Genomic DNA, 22,952 nt, shown 5'->3' with positions numbered 1-22,952 from the left:
TTAGTTTTTAAATGTAAGTATCCTCAACCAATTTTTCATTCTTTCACCCCACTTAAGTGGATTTTTAGAAAATAAGAGAAAACATGTTTCTTTATCAAAGGAGATTCCAAATACCAATTTTCACGTTTGTAAAATCTTTAGTTTTTGAGATATAAGTATCCTCATACAAATAATTCAACTATTATTTTCAATTCATTAACCCCTCCTTAAGTGGATATTCCGAAAACAAACAAATATGTGTTTCTTTACCTTGAAAGAAGATTCCAAATACAAATGCCCATATCTGTAACATCTTCAATTTCTGAGATATAACCATTCGCACACAAATAATTCAGTTCCTTCTTCACCCCCTTCCGTTAAGTTCACACCCCACCGGGCACAAAAATGGGTGCTTATTTTTAAAAGAGATTCCAAATACCAATTTTCACGTCTGTAACCTTCACAGTTTGAGATATAAGCATTACCATAAAAGAATTCAATCTTTTCATTTTCTTTCACCCTCCCCCTTAAGAGAATTTTCAGAAAAAGTACATGCTTCTTTATTTATAAAGGAGCTTCCTAAAACCAATTATCAAGACAGTAAAATCTTCAGTTTTTCAGATCCACCCTCCTCATGAAAATAATTAAACTCTTATTTCACCCCCCCCCCCGCGAACCGCTCAAGTTGATTCTCCCCCTACAATGCCTAGTTTTTATTTTTAAGGAGATTCCAAATACCAATTTTTCACGTCTTTAACATCTTTAGATTTCTGGTTAAAAGTATCCTCATACAAAGATTTCAACTATAATTTCAATTCTTTCACCCCCCCCCCCCAAGTGGATTTTTTGAAAACACAAAATACTTATATTTTTATTTTTAAAGGAGACTCCAAATACGAATTTTCACGTCTGTAACGTCTTCAGTTTAGATATATCAGTATCCTAATACAAAGAATTCAACCCCACTTTCCAGTACATTTAACCCCCCTCCATTTATGTCGTTTTTCCGAAAACAGAAAATACATTCTCTTTTTTTAAAACAGATTAAAATACCAGTTTTTACGTCTGTAACATGTTAGGTTTTTGAGATATGCTGTAGGTATGCTCATTTTGAAAATTCACCCCAACCCACTTTTCAGTCCTACCCCCGTGAAGTGTTTTTATGAAAGTAAAAAAAAATTACATCTTTATTTTCAAAGATTAAAAATACCAATTCGCATGTCTGTGAAATATTAAGTCTTTGAGATATACTGTAGATATGCTCATTTTAAAAATTCTGCCCCTTTTTTGGTTCCCCTTAAGTGGATTTTCCGAAAAGTTATCTTTACTTTTACAGGACATTCAAAATACGCTCGTAACATATTACGCTTCTGAGATATACTGTATGTATAGCTTTTTAAATTCACCCCTTTTGTCACTCCTGTTCAACCCCTATTAATTGGATTTTCAAAAAACAGGCAAAACTTGTTTCCTTATTAAAGGGGATTAAAAATACTGATATCCATGTCTGTAACATCTTCAGTTTTGGAGATATAGATATTCTCATAAAAGGTATTCAACCCCTTTTCCCCCTTTTTGACCCCCGTTAATGATATTTTCCGAAAACAAAAATTACGTATTTCTTTATTTTTAAAGGTGATTCCAAGTACCAATATTTACATCTGTAAACTTTTAAGTTGTTAAGATATAGATGTACTCATTTAAACTATTCATTCCATTTTCCAACCCTTTAGCGGTGGAATGTCCAAAAATCCACCCTTAGTGAGCACCTTCATTCTAATATAGCCTAAACGTACCCCCAAAATTTTGTTTATGTCCAGTAGTTTTGGCTCGGCGATGCTATTTTGCTTTACGTCGCACCGACACAGATAGGTCTTATATCGACGATGGGACGGGAAAGGCCTAGGAATGGGAAGGAAGTGGCCGTTGCCTTAATTAAGGTACAGCCCCAGCATTTTCCTGGTGTAAAATGGTAAACCACATAAAACCATCTTCAGGGCTGGCGACAGTGGGATTCGAACCCACCATCTCCCGGATGCGAGCTCACAGCTGCACGCTCCTAACCGCACAGCCAACACGCCCGGGGGCTCGGCGATGATGAATCAGTCGGACAGTCAGTCAGGACATGTTATTTTATATACAGGATGAACCGAAATTCGCGCACTCGGGCGTCGCAGCGCGACTCCTCACATGCCAGAAATAAAAAAAATATCTCCCAAAAAGGTTCGTCCTGCGAGTATATCCGGCAGAAAAAGGACGTTGAAGAGTGACAATTTGGCAACTCTGTAACCACATGCAGGGTAACTAATTCTGTCAGCACATATTAATCGTACTGTGCAGTGGATAGGGTGTTGGGTTAGCGTGCAGGAGGTTGAGGGGTCGATTCTGGGTTGAGGCGTACGTTTTTTATTTCGTAAATGTAGTCCAGGTGGGATGGAATCTGGCATCTTAATCGTCAACAGCGAATAAATTTACGCCCACGACGTGAAAAGGGCGTCTTTCAAAACTGACCAATGAAAACGATTGTTCGTCTATTTCTAGGATCGTAGTATGTAAGTGCAAATGGTTTCTAGAGGACCCGCTGCAATCACTGTTGACGATTAAGATGCCAGATACCATACAACCTGGACAACGTTCCTTTCTTTCTTTCTTTCTTTCTTTCTTTCTTTCTTTCCTTCTTTCTTTCTTTCTTTCATTCTTTCTTTCTTTCTTTCTTAATCTGCTTACCCTCCAGGGTTGGTTTTTCCCTCGGACTCAGCGAGGGATCCCACCTCTACCGCCTCAAGGGCAGTGTCTTCGAGCTTCAGACTCTAGGTAGGGATACAACTGGGGAGAATGACCAGTACCTCGCCCAGGCGGCCTCACCTGTTTTGCTGAACAGGGGCCTTGCGGGGGGATGGGAAGATTGGAAAGGATAGACAAGGAAGAGGGAAGGAAGCGGCTGTGGCCTTAAGTTAGGGACCATCCCGGCATTTGCCTGGAGGAGAAGTGGGAAAGCACGGAAAACCACTTCCAGGATGACTAAGGTGGGAATCGAACCCGTCTTCATCATAATTTCATCCCCTCACGACGCGCAGGTCTCCTATGGACGTCAACTCGAAAGACCTGCACCAGGCCTTTTCGGATGCCACACGCCATTATTATTATTGTTATAATTTAGTCATTTTACTGATATAAAACCTTAATATCTAGCCATAACTCGATGTCCTGAGTGTGATATTACTTGAAGTTTGTTCACTGCATCTGTGTATCTATTTGATTACAAATTATTGCTTACGAGATTTTTCATTGTTTCAGGAGAGTTTGACATGCGGGTAAAATCATGCACCGCATCCGATGGCGGAGTGCACGTTATTCAGCTCTCGGATGAACATGGTTGTGTGCTGAGACCTAAGATGATCAGCCGCTTCTTGAAGGCCCGGGCAGCAGACGAGCGTGCGTCAGTCATCACGTACGCGTTCTTCCACGCATTCAAGTTCCCTGACGCTCTGAGTGTCCACATCAAGTGTAAGGTGGAGATCTGTCGTCATGGTTGCCTGGACCACTGTCAGCTGGGTTCACCACATCCCTACGGCCCGCTGGAGCGCAAGGATCCTCAGCCACCACCACCATCTCCAACAGACGACATGCTCATATACGATGAGCTGGTAACGGATGGAGATGATGGTGTATCTCAGGGCTCTTTCCCAGTCGTCGTGAGCTCAGACGACCCCGTCCCTCCCAGTGCTCAGGCGCACACCCAGTCACATCACCGACAGCCTCCTTCTCCTCAATACAGTCATGACTTTGAGATGGATGATAAAGACATATTAACAAGGCCATTCCAGGTGAGAATTTTGAAATCACCCCCCCCCCCCTTTGTTATGCATTTCCTTCAAAGTCCACTCATAAACTATACACGAAGAGATTAATACACTTACCTATTTAATTATTTAGTAATAAATTATGAGGTCTCCATTGCGTTTTTTATGATAAACTGTCTTCCTGTCCGTAAAAGTATTAACGAGCTGGTAACATCCAGAGTTCTTGTCCCAGAAGTTAATAAGACGACCGAACATAATCAGTTGAAAGTACTCCATAGAGACTAGTTGTTTACTATGGAAATTAATATTTTAGTGTTAATTTTGTCATCACTAATTCATTGATATGAGATTTGAAGTATTAATTAATGTTATTTCACAAACAATAGATAGAACTCTGGAGGTCTCTTTAGCATGTGTATATAATAATAGAAAATTAAACTTTAATTGAATTGTTAATAATTTAACAGAACGGGTAAATAAAATGAACTCATCAGATCTAAAATCCAAACATCGCCGTTTACTTCCGCATCCATTCTCTTGCCCTGTAAACATGAATCAACTAACTAACCCCAAGGCAATTTTGTAATTAATTTCAGTAAATTTCCCCAAACATTCACATAGATCCTTGGTTACTGTTTCAGCTAAGAGATTCTATACTAGTTGTACCGTAACTGTATCTCATATGTAAAAATATAGCGAATTATGGGTTTCTGAAGTAACATCATAGCTCGTGAACCACTGGAGGAAAAATATGGCATTTATTGAATCATTTAACAAAATACAATTGGATATATAAGGAAATAGTCATATTCGGATAAGAGAAGAAACAGAGGTCTAACAGGGAGGGGAGAATGGATTGAGAATATCAATAAGAACTCTATAACATATAAAACGTGGTTTTTTTTGCCAGCTGTTTTACGTCGCACCGACACAAATAGGTCTTAACGGCGACGATGGGACAGGAAAGGGCTAGGAGTGGGAAGGAAGCGGCCGTGGCCTTAATTAAGGTACAGCCCCAGCATTTGCCTGGTGGGAAAATGGGAAACCACGGAAAACCATTTTCAGGGCTGCCGACAGTGGGGTTAGAACCTACTATCTCCCGAATACTGGATACTGGCTGTACTTAAGCGACTGCAGCTATCGAGCTTGGTAAAAAAAAAGGTTTTTAATAAGTAACTGATTGCGATGGGGAAGTATGTAATTAGAGTCATTCAGTATAAATACTTAACGAATGATTAAAGCGCAATGTGTTTAAATATAAAAATATAATAAGGAATGAGGAGAAAATGTATAAACTGTCGGTAACAGGAAAAACTTGCATATTTCAATGCCAGTATGTTATTAGATGCCATAAGTTGCAACTTCAATTAATCTCTTAATTTATGAATCAATCTACACACCATTACACTTGAGTGTAAGAAGTGAAAGCATCAATACAGAATTAGTATGGGAAACGTGCTAGTTCCAGAGAATTATTCAATAATGTTGACTATCATCTGATCTGCACTAAACTAATAATTTGTGAGAATAACATACAGAAAATGAGAAGAAACTGCAGATGTAGGAAGGCAGACAGTCAGTCGTAAAAATATGCTGATTATTAATTAGGAGGTGTCAAAATAATGTACCTATATATTAGTCCAAAGTACTGAACTTGAATTTAAGCGTACGAGATTTGTCGATAGAAATAACGTGATTATGTCTCGGATTGAAATGTGTAAGGATATAAAGAATCGCATATACAAGCGTAAAAATGAGAAAGATAAGCGAATGGGAAACTTAAAAATCTCAAAAATACTAGTTGATGTGAATAAGGGACGTGGCATAGAGGAATGAAACGAAACCAACAAAATACGAGAGAAAATCATGACAGGACTTTTTAAATACAACCTGAAAAGATCGAAAAATGCAGCGCAAACATATTTTTCTGGGCTGTAATTGGAAAGAAAGGAAAATTTATAAGAAATTACCAGTCAAGTGAACTAATTGTAGGATCTAGGAAGGAACTCGGCATATGGAAGGAAAATTTTACAAGACCACTAATGATCATACGGAACGTTTCTGCTAATCGTCTGAATCACATTATACAGTGCAATAAACAGACTAGCGGTAATAGAGTTTAGGAATCGAGAAGAAATATTGTGAATTAAATTACAGTGTTGTGGAGCTGCATGTTTGTATGAATTTAGGTCAAACATATTCAGGTTTGTGTGAAAGGAGAGATTAACTGGAAACCTGTGTAAGTTACATACAGGTTGGGGGAGAGCAGTAATTTACACCATACTAAAATCAATGTTACAGTGATGACTGTAACAAAGACCCAGATACGTAATTTTAGCTGTATTATATGCATATTGTCTACAGGTGTTATAGGGAATAGAATACAATCACTAGTGGAGAATAAGATGGGTGGAAACCAGAGACGTTTCAGATCACAGATGACCGGACTTTACGCATGCACCTAGCGACTTACAAGTATTACGAGAGCAAGTTGCTTTACGTCGCACTGACACGGATAGGTCTCATGGCGACGATGGGACAGGAAGGGGCTAGGAGCAGAAAGGAAGTGACAGTGGCCTTAATTAAGGTACAGCCCCAGCATTTGCCTGGTATAAAAATGGGAAACCACGGAAAACCATCTTCAGGGCTGCCGACAGTGGGGTTTGAACCCACTATTTCCCGAATACTGGACACTGGCCGCACTTAAGCGACTGCAGCTATCAAGCTCGGTATTACGAGAGCAACATTTATAAATATTTTTTTTTGCTAGGGGCTTTACGTCGCACCGACACAGATAGGTCTTATGGCGACGATAGGATAGGAAAGGCCTAGGAGTTGGAAGGAAGCGGCCGTGGCCTTAATTAAGGTACAGCCCCAGCATTTGCCTGGTGTGAAAATGGGAAACCACGGAAAACCATCTTCAGGGCTGCCGATAGTGGGATTCGAACCTACTATCTCCCGGATGCAACATTTATAAATAAGTCATATTACAAGAGATACTCCATATTCAGGCATTGTGGTTGCAAGAAAAATATGCTGCATGCCTTCAGATATATTTACAGTATGTTGATAACAGACAACAGTGAACGTTGATTTTGAATTGAGTTATTTATGTTCTACAGAAAGGATTAGCATTTCAGTCACCTTGATTCAACATGTGTCCTGTTGCCTTGGATCCGCCATGGGCACTGATAACTTGTTCCGTGCATGATGACATCGACGCGTATGAGGCGCGAATGGCATCCTGGGGTATAGCCATCCATGCTGCATTCACCTGGTTCCGCAGTTCATCTTTGGTGGTTGGCATTGGGTCACAGCGCTGCACCCGTCGCTTCACCATATCACATACATTTTGTATTGGCGACAAGTCCAGGGATCGGGCGGGCCAGTGCAACAGTCTGACATCCTTTGACAATAAGAAGACACGTGTTCGCGCAGAATCATGTGGTCGCACATTGTCCTGCTGAAATATGGCGTCTGGGGGTGTCGTGCAGAAAGGGTGTGGCTACGGGTCGCAGGTTGTCATTCAGGTAGATTAAACGGGTCACATTGCCCTGGACACGTACCAACTGTTATTTGTGGTTGTACCCAATAGCACCCCACACCATAAGCCGTTGAGTTGGCTCTGTATGTCTTATGCGAATTTAGTCAATATGATGCCTCACACCCCCCCCCCCCCAGTCTGGGGCGAACAGAAATGCGGCCATTATAGTCAAACAAACAGAACCTGGATTAGTCCGAAAACACTATCTGCTGCCATTGCTGTCCCCAGTGACGTCGTTCCATACACCATTGCATTCGATCATGTTTATGCACATTAGACAAAGGCAGGCGGAGAAGTGGACGACGCGCCGGCAATCCAAACCGTAATAAACGGCGACGGACTGTCACTCCTGATGGTGTACGATGTGTTACACTGCTGCACAGTTGCTCCAGAGCCCAGGAGGACGCAGATCTGTCCTGCAATGCCATTCGGATGAGGTGTCCATCTTCTCGGGGGTGGGGGAGGTGATCTGGGTGGTGCGACCAGACCCATCTCATCATGTTCTACGGCCTTCTGTGAACCATTATGTAAACAACCGTTGCACTGCCGAAACACTTCGTCCCACACAAAGCAATTTCTCGGATTTCTCTCATTCCAATAATGCGCCCTCTTTCAAACTCACTCATTTGGCGATACGGTTCTCACATACGTCTGCGAGGCATCCTGCACGTCTGCTCAAGTCACACTGATCCATTGCCTTCGGTTTATAGCGATAACGAGTGGTGCAGGCACATTTTACGAGTCTGTGGTGGTGCGCCGAGATATCAATGTGGACCTTGAACCTGAGGGCCGACATTCTTCAGATGCTAATTACTTCCTCAGAACAAACTAATGCATATGTCCTGTGAATATGAACATGCTGTCTCTAGTCTTTCAAGGTGTTTTTTTCTATAAACATGAGTGTAGTTATAAGAGTCTTACAAGGCTGAAATCTCTCACTCTTGATGTTCATAACTAAAGTGAATAATTGTCTAAAAGGCTTGAAATAACTGAGTAGGATTTACTTGGACGTAAATATAGTGAACAATTTCGTATTAATCAGTAAGCCGATAGCAGAGCAGGCTGAGTCGAAAACTTACTGTTCAATCTTGAAACATGAAAAAAAATCTGTAAATATTATATGGGAATTAGAATATCCAAAGCAGAGTAGAGTGGGGTGAGACAGGTAGCTAGGTTAAACTAAACTGAAACAAGTGAACCATTTACCGTACTTGGGATATATTCCTTTAGAATGGCAGGTTAACCGGGCGAATTGGACATGCGGTTAGGACCGCGCAGCTGTGAGCTTGCATCCGGGAGATAGTGGGTTTGAACCCCACTGTTAGCAGCCATGAACATGGTTTACCGTGGATTCCCATTTTCACACCAGGCAAATGCTGGGGCTGTACCTTAATTAAGGCCACGGCCGCTTCCTTCTCACCCCTAGGCCTTTCCTACTCCATCGTCGCCTTAAGACCTATCTGTGTTGATGCGACGTAAAGGAAACTGTAAAAAATAAAAAAATAAAAAGGAAACAGGAATTACCACAGTGAAAACTAACAGCATTTATTTAAAATGAAGAGTTCAGCTTGCATATCAAAGTACGATCACGTCGCTATGTTCTCTATATGGTATTCAAGGCTCTCAGAACTCAATATATATTATACTAAATGTGAAGAAATAATTTTAATTGTCATACATATTCTTTGATGTCGTAATCCACAAATTTCAGATTTTTAGTTGCCTTAAGAATCAGCTATAGGTTTATGTACTGTATTCCATAGTTGCCACCGTAGCCGTTTGCTTGAATCATTTCCAAAGTAGTGTATTTATATTAATATGATGAGTCTTGATAAATTTCTTTCACAGGATAAACCCAATCTGATGATTGTTTCTCCCTATCTTTACTCACACACTAACAGGCTTCCTCTTATACACTGATTAAAATTTTTTCTTTATAACTATTGAAAATTTGAAAACATTCCAGATTTAATTCTGTAAGTTAGCGCAATAATTACTCTGTCTTAGATAAACGTGTTATTTTCCCAAACCTAATGTTTAATCTACCATTTCCTTCAACACTTAATTATAATTTGTGATTTATTAGACTGGAAATAACTTATTTCTACACATATTTTGCCTTCTTATTTAAGGTTAGGTCATACAGACTTTCAAACACTCCATCTGTATACTGTCTCCTAAATATTGATAAAACTATCGACTAACCTTTCCCGATCTATAGTTTTTATCACAATCTCATTCACTACATTTCAATATGTTTGCAGTTGTTGAACTTAATGTTTGCAGTTCATTTAATTATTTATTACTTTCTTTAAGGAATCTACAGTTAATATTTGTGTCCTTGTCTTCTACCTAATGGCTCCCATCTCTCATATTCCTTCTTTGGATCCATATCTTTAATGCTACATGCTTCCATAACCGTATTGTTTACTCAGTAAGTATAAATGTTCTCATCTTACATACGATAGTCTTCATAAACATCTAGTGCACAATTTCAGTCTTGAATGCCTTCTCAAGTGTATAAAATTTTTGTATGCCCGTCCATATTATTTCGTGTGTTTTGTTGGTTAAAAGTTCTCCTTCACAATATTCCTTGGTTTTTTCCACATATAAATAGATCTTACTTCATGTTATTCATTTATTCATGATATAGTTTTCATTACAAATGGCATAAGTCTTACATTTCCAACACCTATTATGATTTCGAAACCATTAATGGTACGAAAATATAATAAAATATATAAATAAAAAAAATAAATATAATTAAAATATTTGTCACAAGTAATCCTGTTCTAGAAAACTTTACACATCAGGCGTTTCATTTGGATCCATTAAAACCTTAACTATTATTTGTACATCTGGAAAGAATAAACATGATATGAGAATGATATTATAAAGATGTCCTGAAGTAAGCCTACGACCAAATAACCACTCTGCGTGAGGTTTTACGAAAAAATACCAATTGGTTGGGGTATGTTACGCGAATGATATTATTTAAGGCAGGTGGAAATAAAAAACAAGTAAGAAGGAGAACAGAAGAAGAATAATACAACTGCTAGGTGATCTCAAGAAAGGAAAGAGTATGACGTATCGGCAACAAAAACAAGAAACTGTGAATAGGAAGATATGGTCAATTCTTTTTGGACAGAACAAGCGACCTGTTATCAGACGGAACACTTAATAATAAGGAATTCATTGAAAGTTTTTTTACAATTTGCTTTACGTCGCACCGACACAGATTTGTCTTATGGCGACGATGGGATAAAAAATGGCTAAGAGTGGGAAGGCCTTAATTAAGGTACAACCCCAGCATTTGCCTGGTGTGAAAATGGGAAACCACGCAAAACCATCTTCAGGGCTGCCGACAGTTGGGTTCGAACCCACTATCTCCCGGATGCAAGCTCACAGCTGCGCGGCCCTAACCGCATGGCCAACTCACCTGGTGAATTAATTGAAAGTGCCTCCTGATTAGACTAAAGGTGTTTACCACTTATACTCCTAATCAGCTAGTGAAAGATGATTGTGCTTATGGCCAAATTATCACATTGTTGTAATTGGGGGAATTAGTCGCAGAAACCTAAAGGTACTGGTACAGAGTAACAGGAAACTCAAATGGTAAAGTGAGGTATTAATTTGAAATGCATTGATTAATCAGACAAGTGTTTTGAATACGTCATTCGTTCTTTATCTTATACAAGTAGTAGCCATCTCCGTACTGGCCATGAAGGCGCTTGGAGGAGTGGAAGGTATAGGCTTTCATTTTCTGCAATCGTGGCAGCAAGTGGAATAGAGTGAGGTCCTAGCCCCCAGGAATTAACCTAGTACTCACTTTTGGTGAAGGCTGAGTTAACCTCAGGGCCATGTACCACCCAAGAAATGAAAATCTCGTTTCTTAAAGTTTTCGATTTTCTGACGGGGATTGGGTGTCCTGTTCAGAAAGACTGAAGACGGAAGAAGAGTTTCGACGTCGCTGTTAATGGGCTATTCCTTTGAATATCTCGGAAGGAAGTAATACGGATTTCAATTTTCTTTCCTTTTTCGCCAGGAATCGGCGAAAGTCGTATGAGGCCTTAGCCTTATTTCTGAAGAAACCAAAAGTTAATTGTTTGTGTAACGTACATAGCATAATTTTCAGTTAATATAAACTATTTTATTACGTTAATGGGGAATAAAGTATACTTTTTACACATGTGGTGACTCAGCGTACTGTGAAATTACCATTGTAGCTGCAGCAAACACAATAATAAATTCATTACAAATTGACATTTAGCATTCTATATTTCGCTTTTATATTGTCATTGTCACTGATAATAAATTTTTCAAACGACCGAAGTAGGAAGACGAGTTTCGACCTCGCTTTTAATGTTGATGTGTCGGGTAAATAAATACAAGTTTTATGTCGCATTTAATGATCTAAACACATAAAATGATACAACTGCATATTTATGATTACCTCTGTACAAATGTAATTCAAACAATATCCCATTTAGGACTACATATTCGATCTTAACTACTCTGTTTCATTACGGCTGGTGAACTGATACGCGTTCTTCCAATCAGAATTCAACCCATTAGAGCCAACTCAGCCCTATTCTTAGGGTAACTTAAGTGACCCTCGTGTAAAACATATGGAGATAATTATTAGAATTTTTTTAAGCTGACGATATTTCACGTGTAGAATTGGAGTAATTTCGATTTTACACGGCGCTTACGTTGATGACTCTAATTAGAAGGAACAACACCTATGTTTAATTTTATGATAAAAACGTATAGAATATAATATGACGGAGAGTGCAAATTTGCGGAGTCACGAAATACCCTCAAACGTGCGGTCACCTAGCAGTTGTATTACTTCGATAGGATAATTTGTCATTCATTGCACCGCGCAGTATTCAATCCCATCGCCAGATTTCGTACACCGGTGGAACAGAATATGCCTACGGTGTGAAGCAGTGTACTCTCAACCAGGTAGCCGTCTCCATATTCTACAGGATAGCATAGTAGTCTCACACTCAATTGACCTGGGTTCGATTTCTGGTTCTGCATCAAATTTAATACCGCTTCGAGTATCGGAAATCGTCCTCAGTATCGAAAACATAATTGAGAAGTGAACTGGATTTAAAAATCCCACTTTCAATTACCTAGAGATAATTTTTCGAGATCTCCTTCTGCTATACAGGAATGAGGGGATGCAAACATATAGGTTACGGCTGTCAGCTCAAATTCTTTTCAAATATAATTATAAGTATATACAGCAGGCTATCAGTTAGGTTTTACACCCTTCTGTACAGGCTACAAGGCTGTTAATCATCAATTTATTTTATTAAGCGTGTGAATAACAAACAGAGTGCTACAAAACTACAATATACATAAACACTACAATTTTAGATTCTGAAGATGTAATAAATTATTGTCTAAGGTCTTAACAAAAAGCAATCTGTCATATCTTCTTCATAGGGAACGTGACATGTTATTGAGTAATGTGCAGATTAGTTCGTCTATCAACCCCTGCTTTCAAACCGATGAGAAGGAATTATATTCCACGCGTCAAGAATATCCCCACAAAATGTATGGTTTAATCTTATGCGTTTTATAGTTGAGCATATTCTTCAATGCCGATCAAATCCAGGGACATTTTCTATCATCCATGTCTCATCACGAAGCTATTGAGGTTAGAATCTTACTCTATCACAGAATAGAGTATAAGATTCTGTGAAAATGAGGTTTAGGGATGTAGTTAAACACAGGAATCCACTGAACTGGGTGCTCTTGAAATTTTAAATGGTCCAGCGTATTGTGTTGTTCAATTGAGGATTAATTACATTAACATAAGGCACCTCCGTAGTTTGGAGTGCTAGAATACATTCACGCTCCCCTACCTGCTGTTAGAGGCGACTCCCTCACAGGAACTCTCAATTTAAGAGCGTGGGTTAGTGTCCACATGACGTCTACCTGAGTATGGCATTGTTTCCTCGTACTTACGCCAGGCTCTTGACTGTCACTTTTGCTCTCTCACCTTCCTTGATTAACATACGTTCCTTTCCGGTCCCGATGGTACTATGCTTGGGAGGCCTTCGATGAAGTCTTTAATTTTTTCGCCCTTCATGGTTCTTCAATTTCTTTTGCCGATAACTTTAATCTTCGCGTCTATCCTTTTATTTTCTTTCCTTTTATTGGTGTTAGGATAGTTTTGTACTTCCTCTTAAAATAATAATCACCATCACCATTTACATGAGGACTAATCTACACTGTAGCATAATACTCAGCTGTAAAGTACACACGTCCAAGAGCCGAGCACCGAAGAGTTGTTACAGTTGAATAATGTGTAGTTCCACGCAATGTTTGGAGGTTATTAGTCCTTGACTGGAGTTTGACAGCAGAATTTTCAGTATTTTATGTCCAGTGAAAACATACAGGTGCTTAAATAAGCTATTAGTTTATAGAAAGTTGTTACTCAGTGCTGACAGCGATATTCGTATGACACAAAGAAAACACTCAGAAACACACACAACAGGTAGAATTCTGGAATGTACAATTCCCAGATGTGTCTTTGAATATAAATTTTCCGCCTTCATTCTTTGTTTTCTCCTTGTCTCAAATTCTGAGCTCCTACTGTACATTTTCGATATTAATATTTCATTTTCACAGTTTATCTTGATCGAAGTAACTTAAGAAAGATGGTGGTGATTATTGTTTTAAGAGGAAGTACAACTAGGCAGCCATACTCTATATAACACTAATCAGAGGGAAAAAGTGGAAGGAATCCGACACTTCGAGAAATTGTTCGACGGTGCAATGTTTAGAAGGACAAGAGTCGAATTTGAGTGTTACCTATACAATTGAAATATGGAATATTCAAAACCATTATACCATCTGTTTAGGAAATCCTGCTGCTACAAACAGTTTCTTAAGTTCATTCACCACATAAATAATTTAGCTTCCTAATTTTATGTCAAGTACCAATAATTAAAAAATTAATCAAAACTATAACCCTAATTTACTTATGTACAATAGGGCTCAAACTGTTGCGTGTTTTTTAAATGCTTGTTAATTAAAGGGCCTAACATTTGTGGTCATCGGCCCACTCAAACTGTTAGGATGTTCAATAAATAAATATGACAGGCAGGGGATATCAACCGTTCTCACTCATAGAGTGTCAAGTTATATGTCTAGGCTATTTTGGGAAGTGAAACAGATCACTTCGTTACCATCACTATTTTGAATGCATTTTTCCAACTGGAAATACGGGGAGTTGTTTTTAATTAAATTAGAGGACCTGCTCGAATTACGTATCGTATAGCCTCCTAGGAGGCCTAGTGTGTCTCATTGTAGTGCTACGATACGCTTTTGCAGTTTTCTTATAACCCTTGATGCTAAAAGAGGACCCAGCCAGCTTCTGGGCTGATAACTTGACGAACAGCCTGCTTGGCGTTATCTTCAAACTCATTCTAGTTGTTGCCTTGAATTTTCTGTTTCTGACTGCAAACTCCTTACCTACTTGTTCAAGTTCAGTTCAAGTCAAATTTTTGATTGATATAATTATTAGATTAACTTCATCTTAAATTTATTGCGAACTAGATGAGGTATTGTAACTCATGCACATACTTCCAAAGTCGAACGCACGATATACTGGTTCAAGAAGCAGACCTCAACCATACAATTTTAGGATGCACTAGATCCAAACCACAAGTGACCAATTTATATCAAACGCTTATACAACTGAAAGTTCCACTTCCCACTTCCGTTTCGTCGTTGTTCAGCAGCTATGACACCCGTATATATCAAGCAATAGCCAAATTTTTAAGTGAAGCCAATTTAACATTGTGATACGTTTGTTCTGTAGTCTGTAGTTAAACTGTTCTCATCCAACCAAAGTTCCTGTCACGTGGCTTTCCATCACCAATTAGTCACAATGCCATTAACGGTCCCATGTTGTATAGATGTTGCTCTTTGACTTTCCTGTTCTCTAAATGTACAGAGCTGGCAGCATGGTCTTACGGACCAAATGCCAAAATGCTAAATAAAAAAAAATTAAAAAAATTATACTGGTAATAGCCAGTGAGCCACGGACTGACAATGTCCTCCATTCCTGATTTCTTCCCCCCTGACATGGGACAAAACATTCATATAATGCATTCTACATTTATCACTACCTGTGTCCTTCCGATTTTGGTTATAACTAATCGTATATTTACGTATCAGTGCAAGTAGTCCAATACCAAACGTTGTCGAGCGAATATCATGTACCGTACCGGTATGTACTGAATACATGCTACTGATGATCTCAATCTCCTAAACTCCCAAAATCAAATAACAACAATAACTCGTAATAAATTAGAGATGAACACTTACATTGTGTATTTCACAGGCTACTTGCTATGTGATACATCCCCGTGCTCTTCGATCAAAAGTGTATAGTACACTTTTCTGACTAACAATTGAACCTATGAATATAATGCTTGTTGTTAGTATCCACAACGTTTGTATCTACATGGGAGGTTAATTCTATTTTAATAATTAATTAAAATTAATTAATTTCGTATGGCTATTTCTAGCCGAGTACAGCCCTTGTAAGGCAGACCCTCCGATGAGGGTGGGCGGCATCTGCCAAGTGTAGGTAACTGCGTGTTATTGTGGTGGAGGATAGTGTTATGTGTGGTGTGTGAGTTGCAGGGATGTTGGGAACAGCACAAACACCCAGCCCCCGGGCCATTGGAATTAACCAATGAAGGTTAAAATCCCCGACCCGGTCGGGAATCGAACCCGGGACCCTCTGAACCGAAGGCCAGTATGCTGACCATTCAGCCAACGAGTCGGACAATAATTAATAAAATTATAAAATATGTAATGCGAGGAACATTCAGTACCATGCGATCATTCGTCTTGTTTTGTTACTTTGCTTTACTTCGCACCGACACAGATAGGTCTTATGGTGATGATGGGAGAGGAAAGGTCTAGGAGTGGGAAGGAAGAAGCCATGGACTTAATTGAGGTACAGCCCCAGTATTTTCCTGCTGTGAAAATGGGAAACCACGGAAAATCGTCTTCAGGGCTGCCGACAGTGGGACTCGAACCTACTATCTCCTGGACGCAAGCTTACAGCTGCGCGCCCCTAACCGCATTCTTCTTCTGAGTGGCTATTCACCCTGAGAATGTACCCTTCATCGAGATGGCTCGGATCCGATTCCTGGCTTTGCCTTCTACTGATAAGAAGAACTGAGACGGAATACACTCAGCATCCTAAGATAAAGTACTCAAATCTCACTCTCAGTGGGATGTGCAGAGAAACCACATTTCGTGTTCTCTCCACTTTAATACTTCCGCCACAATCCTAGTCCCAGTTTATTACAAATACATAAGAAAGTACAGGTACCACAGCTTGAAAAGCTTATTAGTCAGATTTCTCTTACAACGTTGCACATGTTTGTTGTTAATTATGTCTGAGTCTCCTACATAAAAACAACATATTTACTCTACAGAATATATATTATACGTTACACATGATTTAAGACTAAAATAAACGGCCACTTTAAATATCTAAAATTACAGTATAATTTTTCTTAGCTTATGAATGTGAAAACCTCAATATAATTAAATCAGGAATGTGAAACTTACACAGGAATTAAATTTGTAATATGAAACAGAACGGAGTGAAGAATATGCCATTAACGCTGTTGCGCTACACTTGAAGCCTTATTATAATTTTTGACTTTGTATGTTTTTCAATAACATGTATGTAGAATATTTTCTGTAAAGGACTGTAATGATCCTAATGTTTTGTTCATGTTTTAGGAACAACCAAGACCTGGACATCGAGACGGACAGGACCGATTCCCGCATGGTCCTCGTAATTTGGATGTAGACGACATTCCATTATTGAAGACAGCTTCCTCGTCCACCTCAAGTAACACGACACCACCGCCATCAATACCAACTCCCAGGAGCAACCGACGCCGCCGTTCAGTGGTCGTGTCGGACCGCAAGGTGCGGAGCGCCGACGTGGGTGTCAGTGGTCTGTACGAAGTGATATCCGAAGTGGACCTGGCATTCACCCCCGACATGAGAGCTGAGGCTGTCACAGTGTTCCAAGGTCGGATCCGTGAGGAGGTAGTCTATGGTATTTGTTTACCAGTACCAGGCTTCTCTGCGCTTTTTGTGCTGGTGGCTGTTTCTGCCGTCATGTCTGCGCTTGTCGCCGGATGCCTTTTATACCGCTATCAACTGCAACGGGAGACGCTGGCAGCGCAGCAACAGGCACAGCAAGTGCAAAGAGGTGCACCGCCTCCGCAGTCCATTACTGGATGGATGGCGCTTCGTCTTCTACGCGCCCGTCCTCAGGCGTCCCAGACCTCAACGGCGCAGACGATATCTTCAGCCTCACAAAACAACCACACATCAGAACGCTAGCGACCATCAACTGTTCAATATTATCAACATTCAAAATATGTGGTCGAAGTTCACACAACATTCAAAGGCAACCGAACATTTCATTCGGCAGTGAGATAAATTGCATAGGTTCGTAATAGATGACTAACAGAGCTGCACGGTGAAGGATATGCCAAATTTTAGTAATGTTGGACGTTCTCGTCTGGTTTGATGGTATCACGTCAGCAAGGAGCGAGTGAAATCCAAAGAAGAAAGGAAGTAGGACAGAAGGAATTAAATTGTGAACTCATTAAATAAACAGTATATCAGTAAACTTGTTTGAAATGATTCGGGTTCAATAATCTATGTCAACCTCGATTATCAATGTTACGTTCAAAGTATTGTGTCAGCCTCAGGTTTGAGGAACGTTGACTGAGATAAAATGGCTAGAACTTCGAAGTTAGTTTCAACGTTACTTTTTTATTTATGACCAAATAAAATCTTGTGAGATAGAGACTCACTTAGTGTAATATATAAAATATACCAAAACTGGAATAATGCAAGACGCTTAGCAGACAATGTATAGCGTAATTAGCTGTACTGTGTATTTATATAAAAATTATGGCATTGTTCTAAATGGTTATTTTTTGGACATATTTATATATATATATATTGTATTTATACATACATAGCTAATACACAAACGACTCTGAGGTCATTTCTTCTATGCAGTCCACACACCAAACTTCTTAAATCTTGCCATTGATAACAAGGGACCATTAACATGATTTTATCTCCAAATAACCTTCTTAATTGTAAATCTTTTTTAATTGTTATAAACAATTTGAAATTGTAAATAATTTTATTGGTAAGTGAACATAATTTTGATATTGAATGGGACTGAATTTCACTTATATATAGTGTTCTAGGATGCACTTGTAGACACTGACTTTTAACAAATTAAAAAACGACTCCATTTATTCGTATTTTACAGCTTGTTAGTAATCTAACGTCTAGAATTCTAACACACTTGCAGTGTATAGATTATTAAAGTGATAGGTATTCGGGCAAATATCTTCTCATATCATGAGATTTGATATGCGGTACAATAAATTCTGACATATTTCTCCAGTCTGAAATATTTCCTTTCCTTTGTTTGGGACATACCTCTTAATAACATAAAATATGGGAAACAAGTTTACGATGGAAAATACAATTTAAATAATGAACACTAGCGCCCACCAGTATCTAAGGTGGCTGTTAAGCACACGTGCAATTCCTATTCAACATGATCGTTATTTTAAAGTTCGAATTTTTTAAAACATATTGACAAATAATATCAATTAAGTTTTCCTACCACAAACGACGATTAAAAGAGAGAGATAAGAAAATGTCCCTAATATACTCACAAATCATCAATAAGCGACAAATTCAATAAATAAATAAATAAATAAATAAATAAATAAATAAATAAATAAATAAATAAATAAATAAATACGTACACATTGCTTACGTAATTCAGATGCATATCCCGTTAAAATGTGCTGAATTTCAAGCATAACCTAACTCCAACTAAAACAAGTTTTATAAGTAGAAGGTGGTTGGAAGAATGTGACGTGAAGAATTTAGATCATTCTTCAATATTTACACTTAAACTTCATACTTGTAATAGGCCCAAAAGTGCGGAAATATGTTTAGTATATGGAAATTAACTTTTAATTAATAAAATAAGTCACAGGAGCTATAACATTCCATCAAAAATAAAATATTACTGTATTTATGAATGAACAGAATACAAAATGAAATTATTTGCAATTATATATTTTCTTATCCTTGTATACACTATGATTGCAGGTAAAATAATGTTTCAAAATACTTAAGATATGTTCCTCCTAGTAAAGGTGAATTTTCAGGAGATTTGTCCCACAACCGAATTAGTTAAATAATCGATACTGAAAGTAGAACGCATTCATTAAATGACAGAAAATTCAGCTGTGGTAAATGAGTCAATTTACACTCGAATGTCGTGAATGAAGTCCGAAGAAGTAAAAGATACATTTTGGTGCTAGTACCTACGAGCTGTGTTGGGACTGGGTGGAAGGGTGTAGGTTCGGCCTCTATTTGAGTTGCCTCTTTGTACAGATTGTAACATATTAAGATAGTTATTTGTCTTAGTTATACTATATATTAATGTTATTCTTGAATGCTCAATGAACATTTTCAATTCACGTCTCCAAAAACCATTTTAATTACAACTTGGGTTATACAACTAACAAATGATACATATTTTCGCATATTACGAGGGCAATAATAATAATTAACTGCATTAGAAAACTGAAAATCAAAGTTAATTTATAAGGCCAAGAAGCCATCAGCAGTATTTTAAATTGTTTAACTGAATTTTATCACTTGTAAAATGGCTCGTAAGTCGATAAAATCAACCTCCTGTTGATCACGCATAGCTTTCGAAAATGCCAATAGATTTGAAATAATGTCATATAAATAGGAAATGTTACTCTTGTATTAAAATAAATTCTTATTCTATTCCCGAATGAAGACGTGTTCAGAGAGATATTGAAATCTAAATAATTTTAACAAACCATCACAAATAAATGTTTACTACTCAATAACTCCCTCACTTGCACTAAATCCCGTGACGCACTTAACTATTGTACAGGTGTAGGAGTTTACCGTTGCATTGCTTGATCAGCTGGAGATCAACGTGAAGCCATTGCATGTATTACACAATTATATACACTAATTGTAAGTAATTTATTGTAGTCTATTTTAATTTTAGATAATTTATAACTTAAATAACCTCAACAATTTAGTTCTGAAATATGACTATTTATTCATAACATATCTGTTCTCTTTATGCAGTATATTACTGTAATATTCATTCTCATGGGAAAGTTTCTCTTAATCTCAAAAGAACTATTTCAAACATACTATGAAAATGAAGGACAAAAGTGTTAATTGAAATTATAGTAAAGTGCAAATGATAAAAAGGTATATACTGTTGTCCGTGAACATGTTTCCATTATTCACTATAGTTTGCTGTGCATTTCTAGAAATACATTATCCCTATTTACTACATTCATAAATTGTGACCTGTTTAATATGTTAATATTTCCTGAACATTTATCAATTACATACTCTCAGCACAGTATATTATTTTACTTTGTAGTCGGATTTCTAACATTCTTTTTCAACTGTAATATTATGAAAAATTATATAAATTCTATATTTATAATAAAAAATCCTAAACCTCACTCAGAATAATGGATAACAAAGAATGCAGTCCAATATTATTGTAACATACAGTATTTTTAAGTACGATTTTTAACTTCCTTATAAATCTAACCAGTATAACAGAATATTGTAGATTGTATTTAATTCCAATAAAATATCTCATGAATCACATTGAATTTTACCATTATATTGACTGCCAGTTGATTAGGATCTGAGAGCAACATTTGGTCACGTTTTCATTAACTTGAAATATATAATTAATGTTTAAAATAACATGAGATGAAGTCTATAAATCTAATAAGAATGTTAGATATTCTTTTCCGAGTTGAGAGTATGCATTACATTTTTAAAGACTAAAAGCAAACACCTTGAAAATGTTCTTGATTTTAAATAATTTATGATTATCGGATACACTGTATGCTAGGTTTCGCTCATGAGGTTGCTCAATTCTGAACAAAGATATGTTTAATTCTTCATAATTCATTAATTTTAAGTACTCACCAAGTCAGTTTGGGTGAGTTAGTGTAAGTTTGTACATAGCAAGTAGACATAATTTAATTTTTAGATTTTAGTGACAGTTTTTAAATGTTACATCAACACTCTGCTTCTTCATAGTGCTAATCTGCAATAAATTATTCTCATACACTTTTAAATTATTTATGCAGTGTAATGAATGGATGGTAGAAAATATTACGTGAATTTTTCAAATTGTCATTTTACTGATTAAAGATGTGCTTTCTCATTCTTTATTTTCTAAATTTTCTTAGTAATAACAATTTCAACCAATCAAAGCTACTACATACTTAAGGATTTCTGTGCCATGTATCACCTTATAAAATAATTTGGCTTTTCAGCATCAGTAACATATAATCCCCCACCCCCTCTGAGAAACTAGTAAAAGTGACAAACCAGTGAAGCTGCAGTTCTGAGGGTAAGGTCCAGCTCTTACTATTTATTAAGATCTCTGGAAAAGCATCATACAGGCACATTGTTATGAATGCATAACACATAACACCAACCATAAAAATATGCAGATGAATTTTACATTAGAAATCTGAGCTATGCTTTAAATAACGATTGTATCTTAAAGTTATACATGTTTCTTTCACAATGTTCATGATATATATGCCAAGTTGTAGGTGTTATTAGGCTAATTAATTATTTTTCTGGAACATGCATACACACTCATATGGCCTAATAGCCAAATGTTTCTTATTGCTGTGATTTTTCTGTAATGTAGGTATGGGTGATGTTTTCAGAGACTAACCATCGAATATGAATTCTAGCTCTCATCCTGTTTACGTTCTGTTTAGCATTTCCTTTACCTATATCATAAATTTCTGCTATAATATCATTTTAAGGAGTAACATATATACAAACTAGAAAATTATCATGTACTGAGTTGATATCAGAAATGTTCGTAAATCAAACCAACAATTGCCAGGAAATACGTCACTTTCAGTTTACTGCAAAAATTCAACAGTAATTCAGAATAGTAGGAGAATACAATGAGTAAACACATCTTTCAGTAAAGAAAACGTATATTATGGTTAATGTTGTTGTAGTGATATGTCAGTTTAATTTAATATTTGTCTGACTGGGTGGAAGTGTGTCAAATCTTTCGTTTCAAGAGTTGTAGCAGATGTGAAATAAACTATTACCAAAACTAATTTGAAAATTATGTTATATACTACTGATCATTAGTTGTATTATTAATGGAATTTTGTTTATTTTGTTCACATCCTGAGGAAATAGTGCATTAAGACAAGATGCTGTAAATGCAACACTACTACAGCGTTAGGATAACTCTGCTTCATATTAATAGTACTTTCTTCAGTTATTTTATTCCATAAATATCTTTTATTTACTACCGAACGCAAGGACGTCGTCATTTAAATACATTTATTTTATATTTTCTTTGAAAGATATTACACTCATAGTGACATCTACAATGCTGCGCAAACGATGATCTCATGTTAATAACATGATGGCCTTATCGAAACAGTAAA

General features: G+C 37.4%; 1 protein-coding gene across 1 annotated transcript in view; it reads left to right on the top strand.

The window, feature by feature from the left end:
• Window positions 1–18,329, top strand: part of m (miniature) — a 601,465-nt gene extending 583,136 nt beyond the window's left edge. The window contains exons 5-6 of the mRNA XM_067153037.2: window positions 3,277–3,806; window positions 17,119–18,329. Coding sequence (XP_067009138.2) covers window positions 3,277–3,806; window positions 17,119–17,733 — 1,145 coding nt within the window. The 3' untranslated portion in view covers window positions 17,734–18,329. The remainder of the gene's footprint in view (window positions 1–3,276; window positions 3,807–17,118) is intronic.
• The last annotated feature ends 4,623 nt before the right edge of the window (window positions 18,330–22,952 follow it).

The sequence above is a fragment of the Anabrus simplex genome, chromosome 1 (assembly GCF_040414725.1).
Source record: "Anabrus simplex isolate iqAnaSimp1 chromosome 1, ASM4041472v1, whole genome shotgun sequence".
Lineage (NCBI taxonomy): Eukaryota > Metazoa > Arthropoda > Insecta > Orthoptera > Tettigoniidae > Anabrus > Anabrus simplex.
The sequence above is the reverse complement of the archived record's forward strand: the minus strand, read 5'-3'. Positions and strand labels throughout refer to the sequence as shown.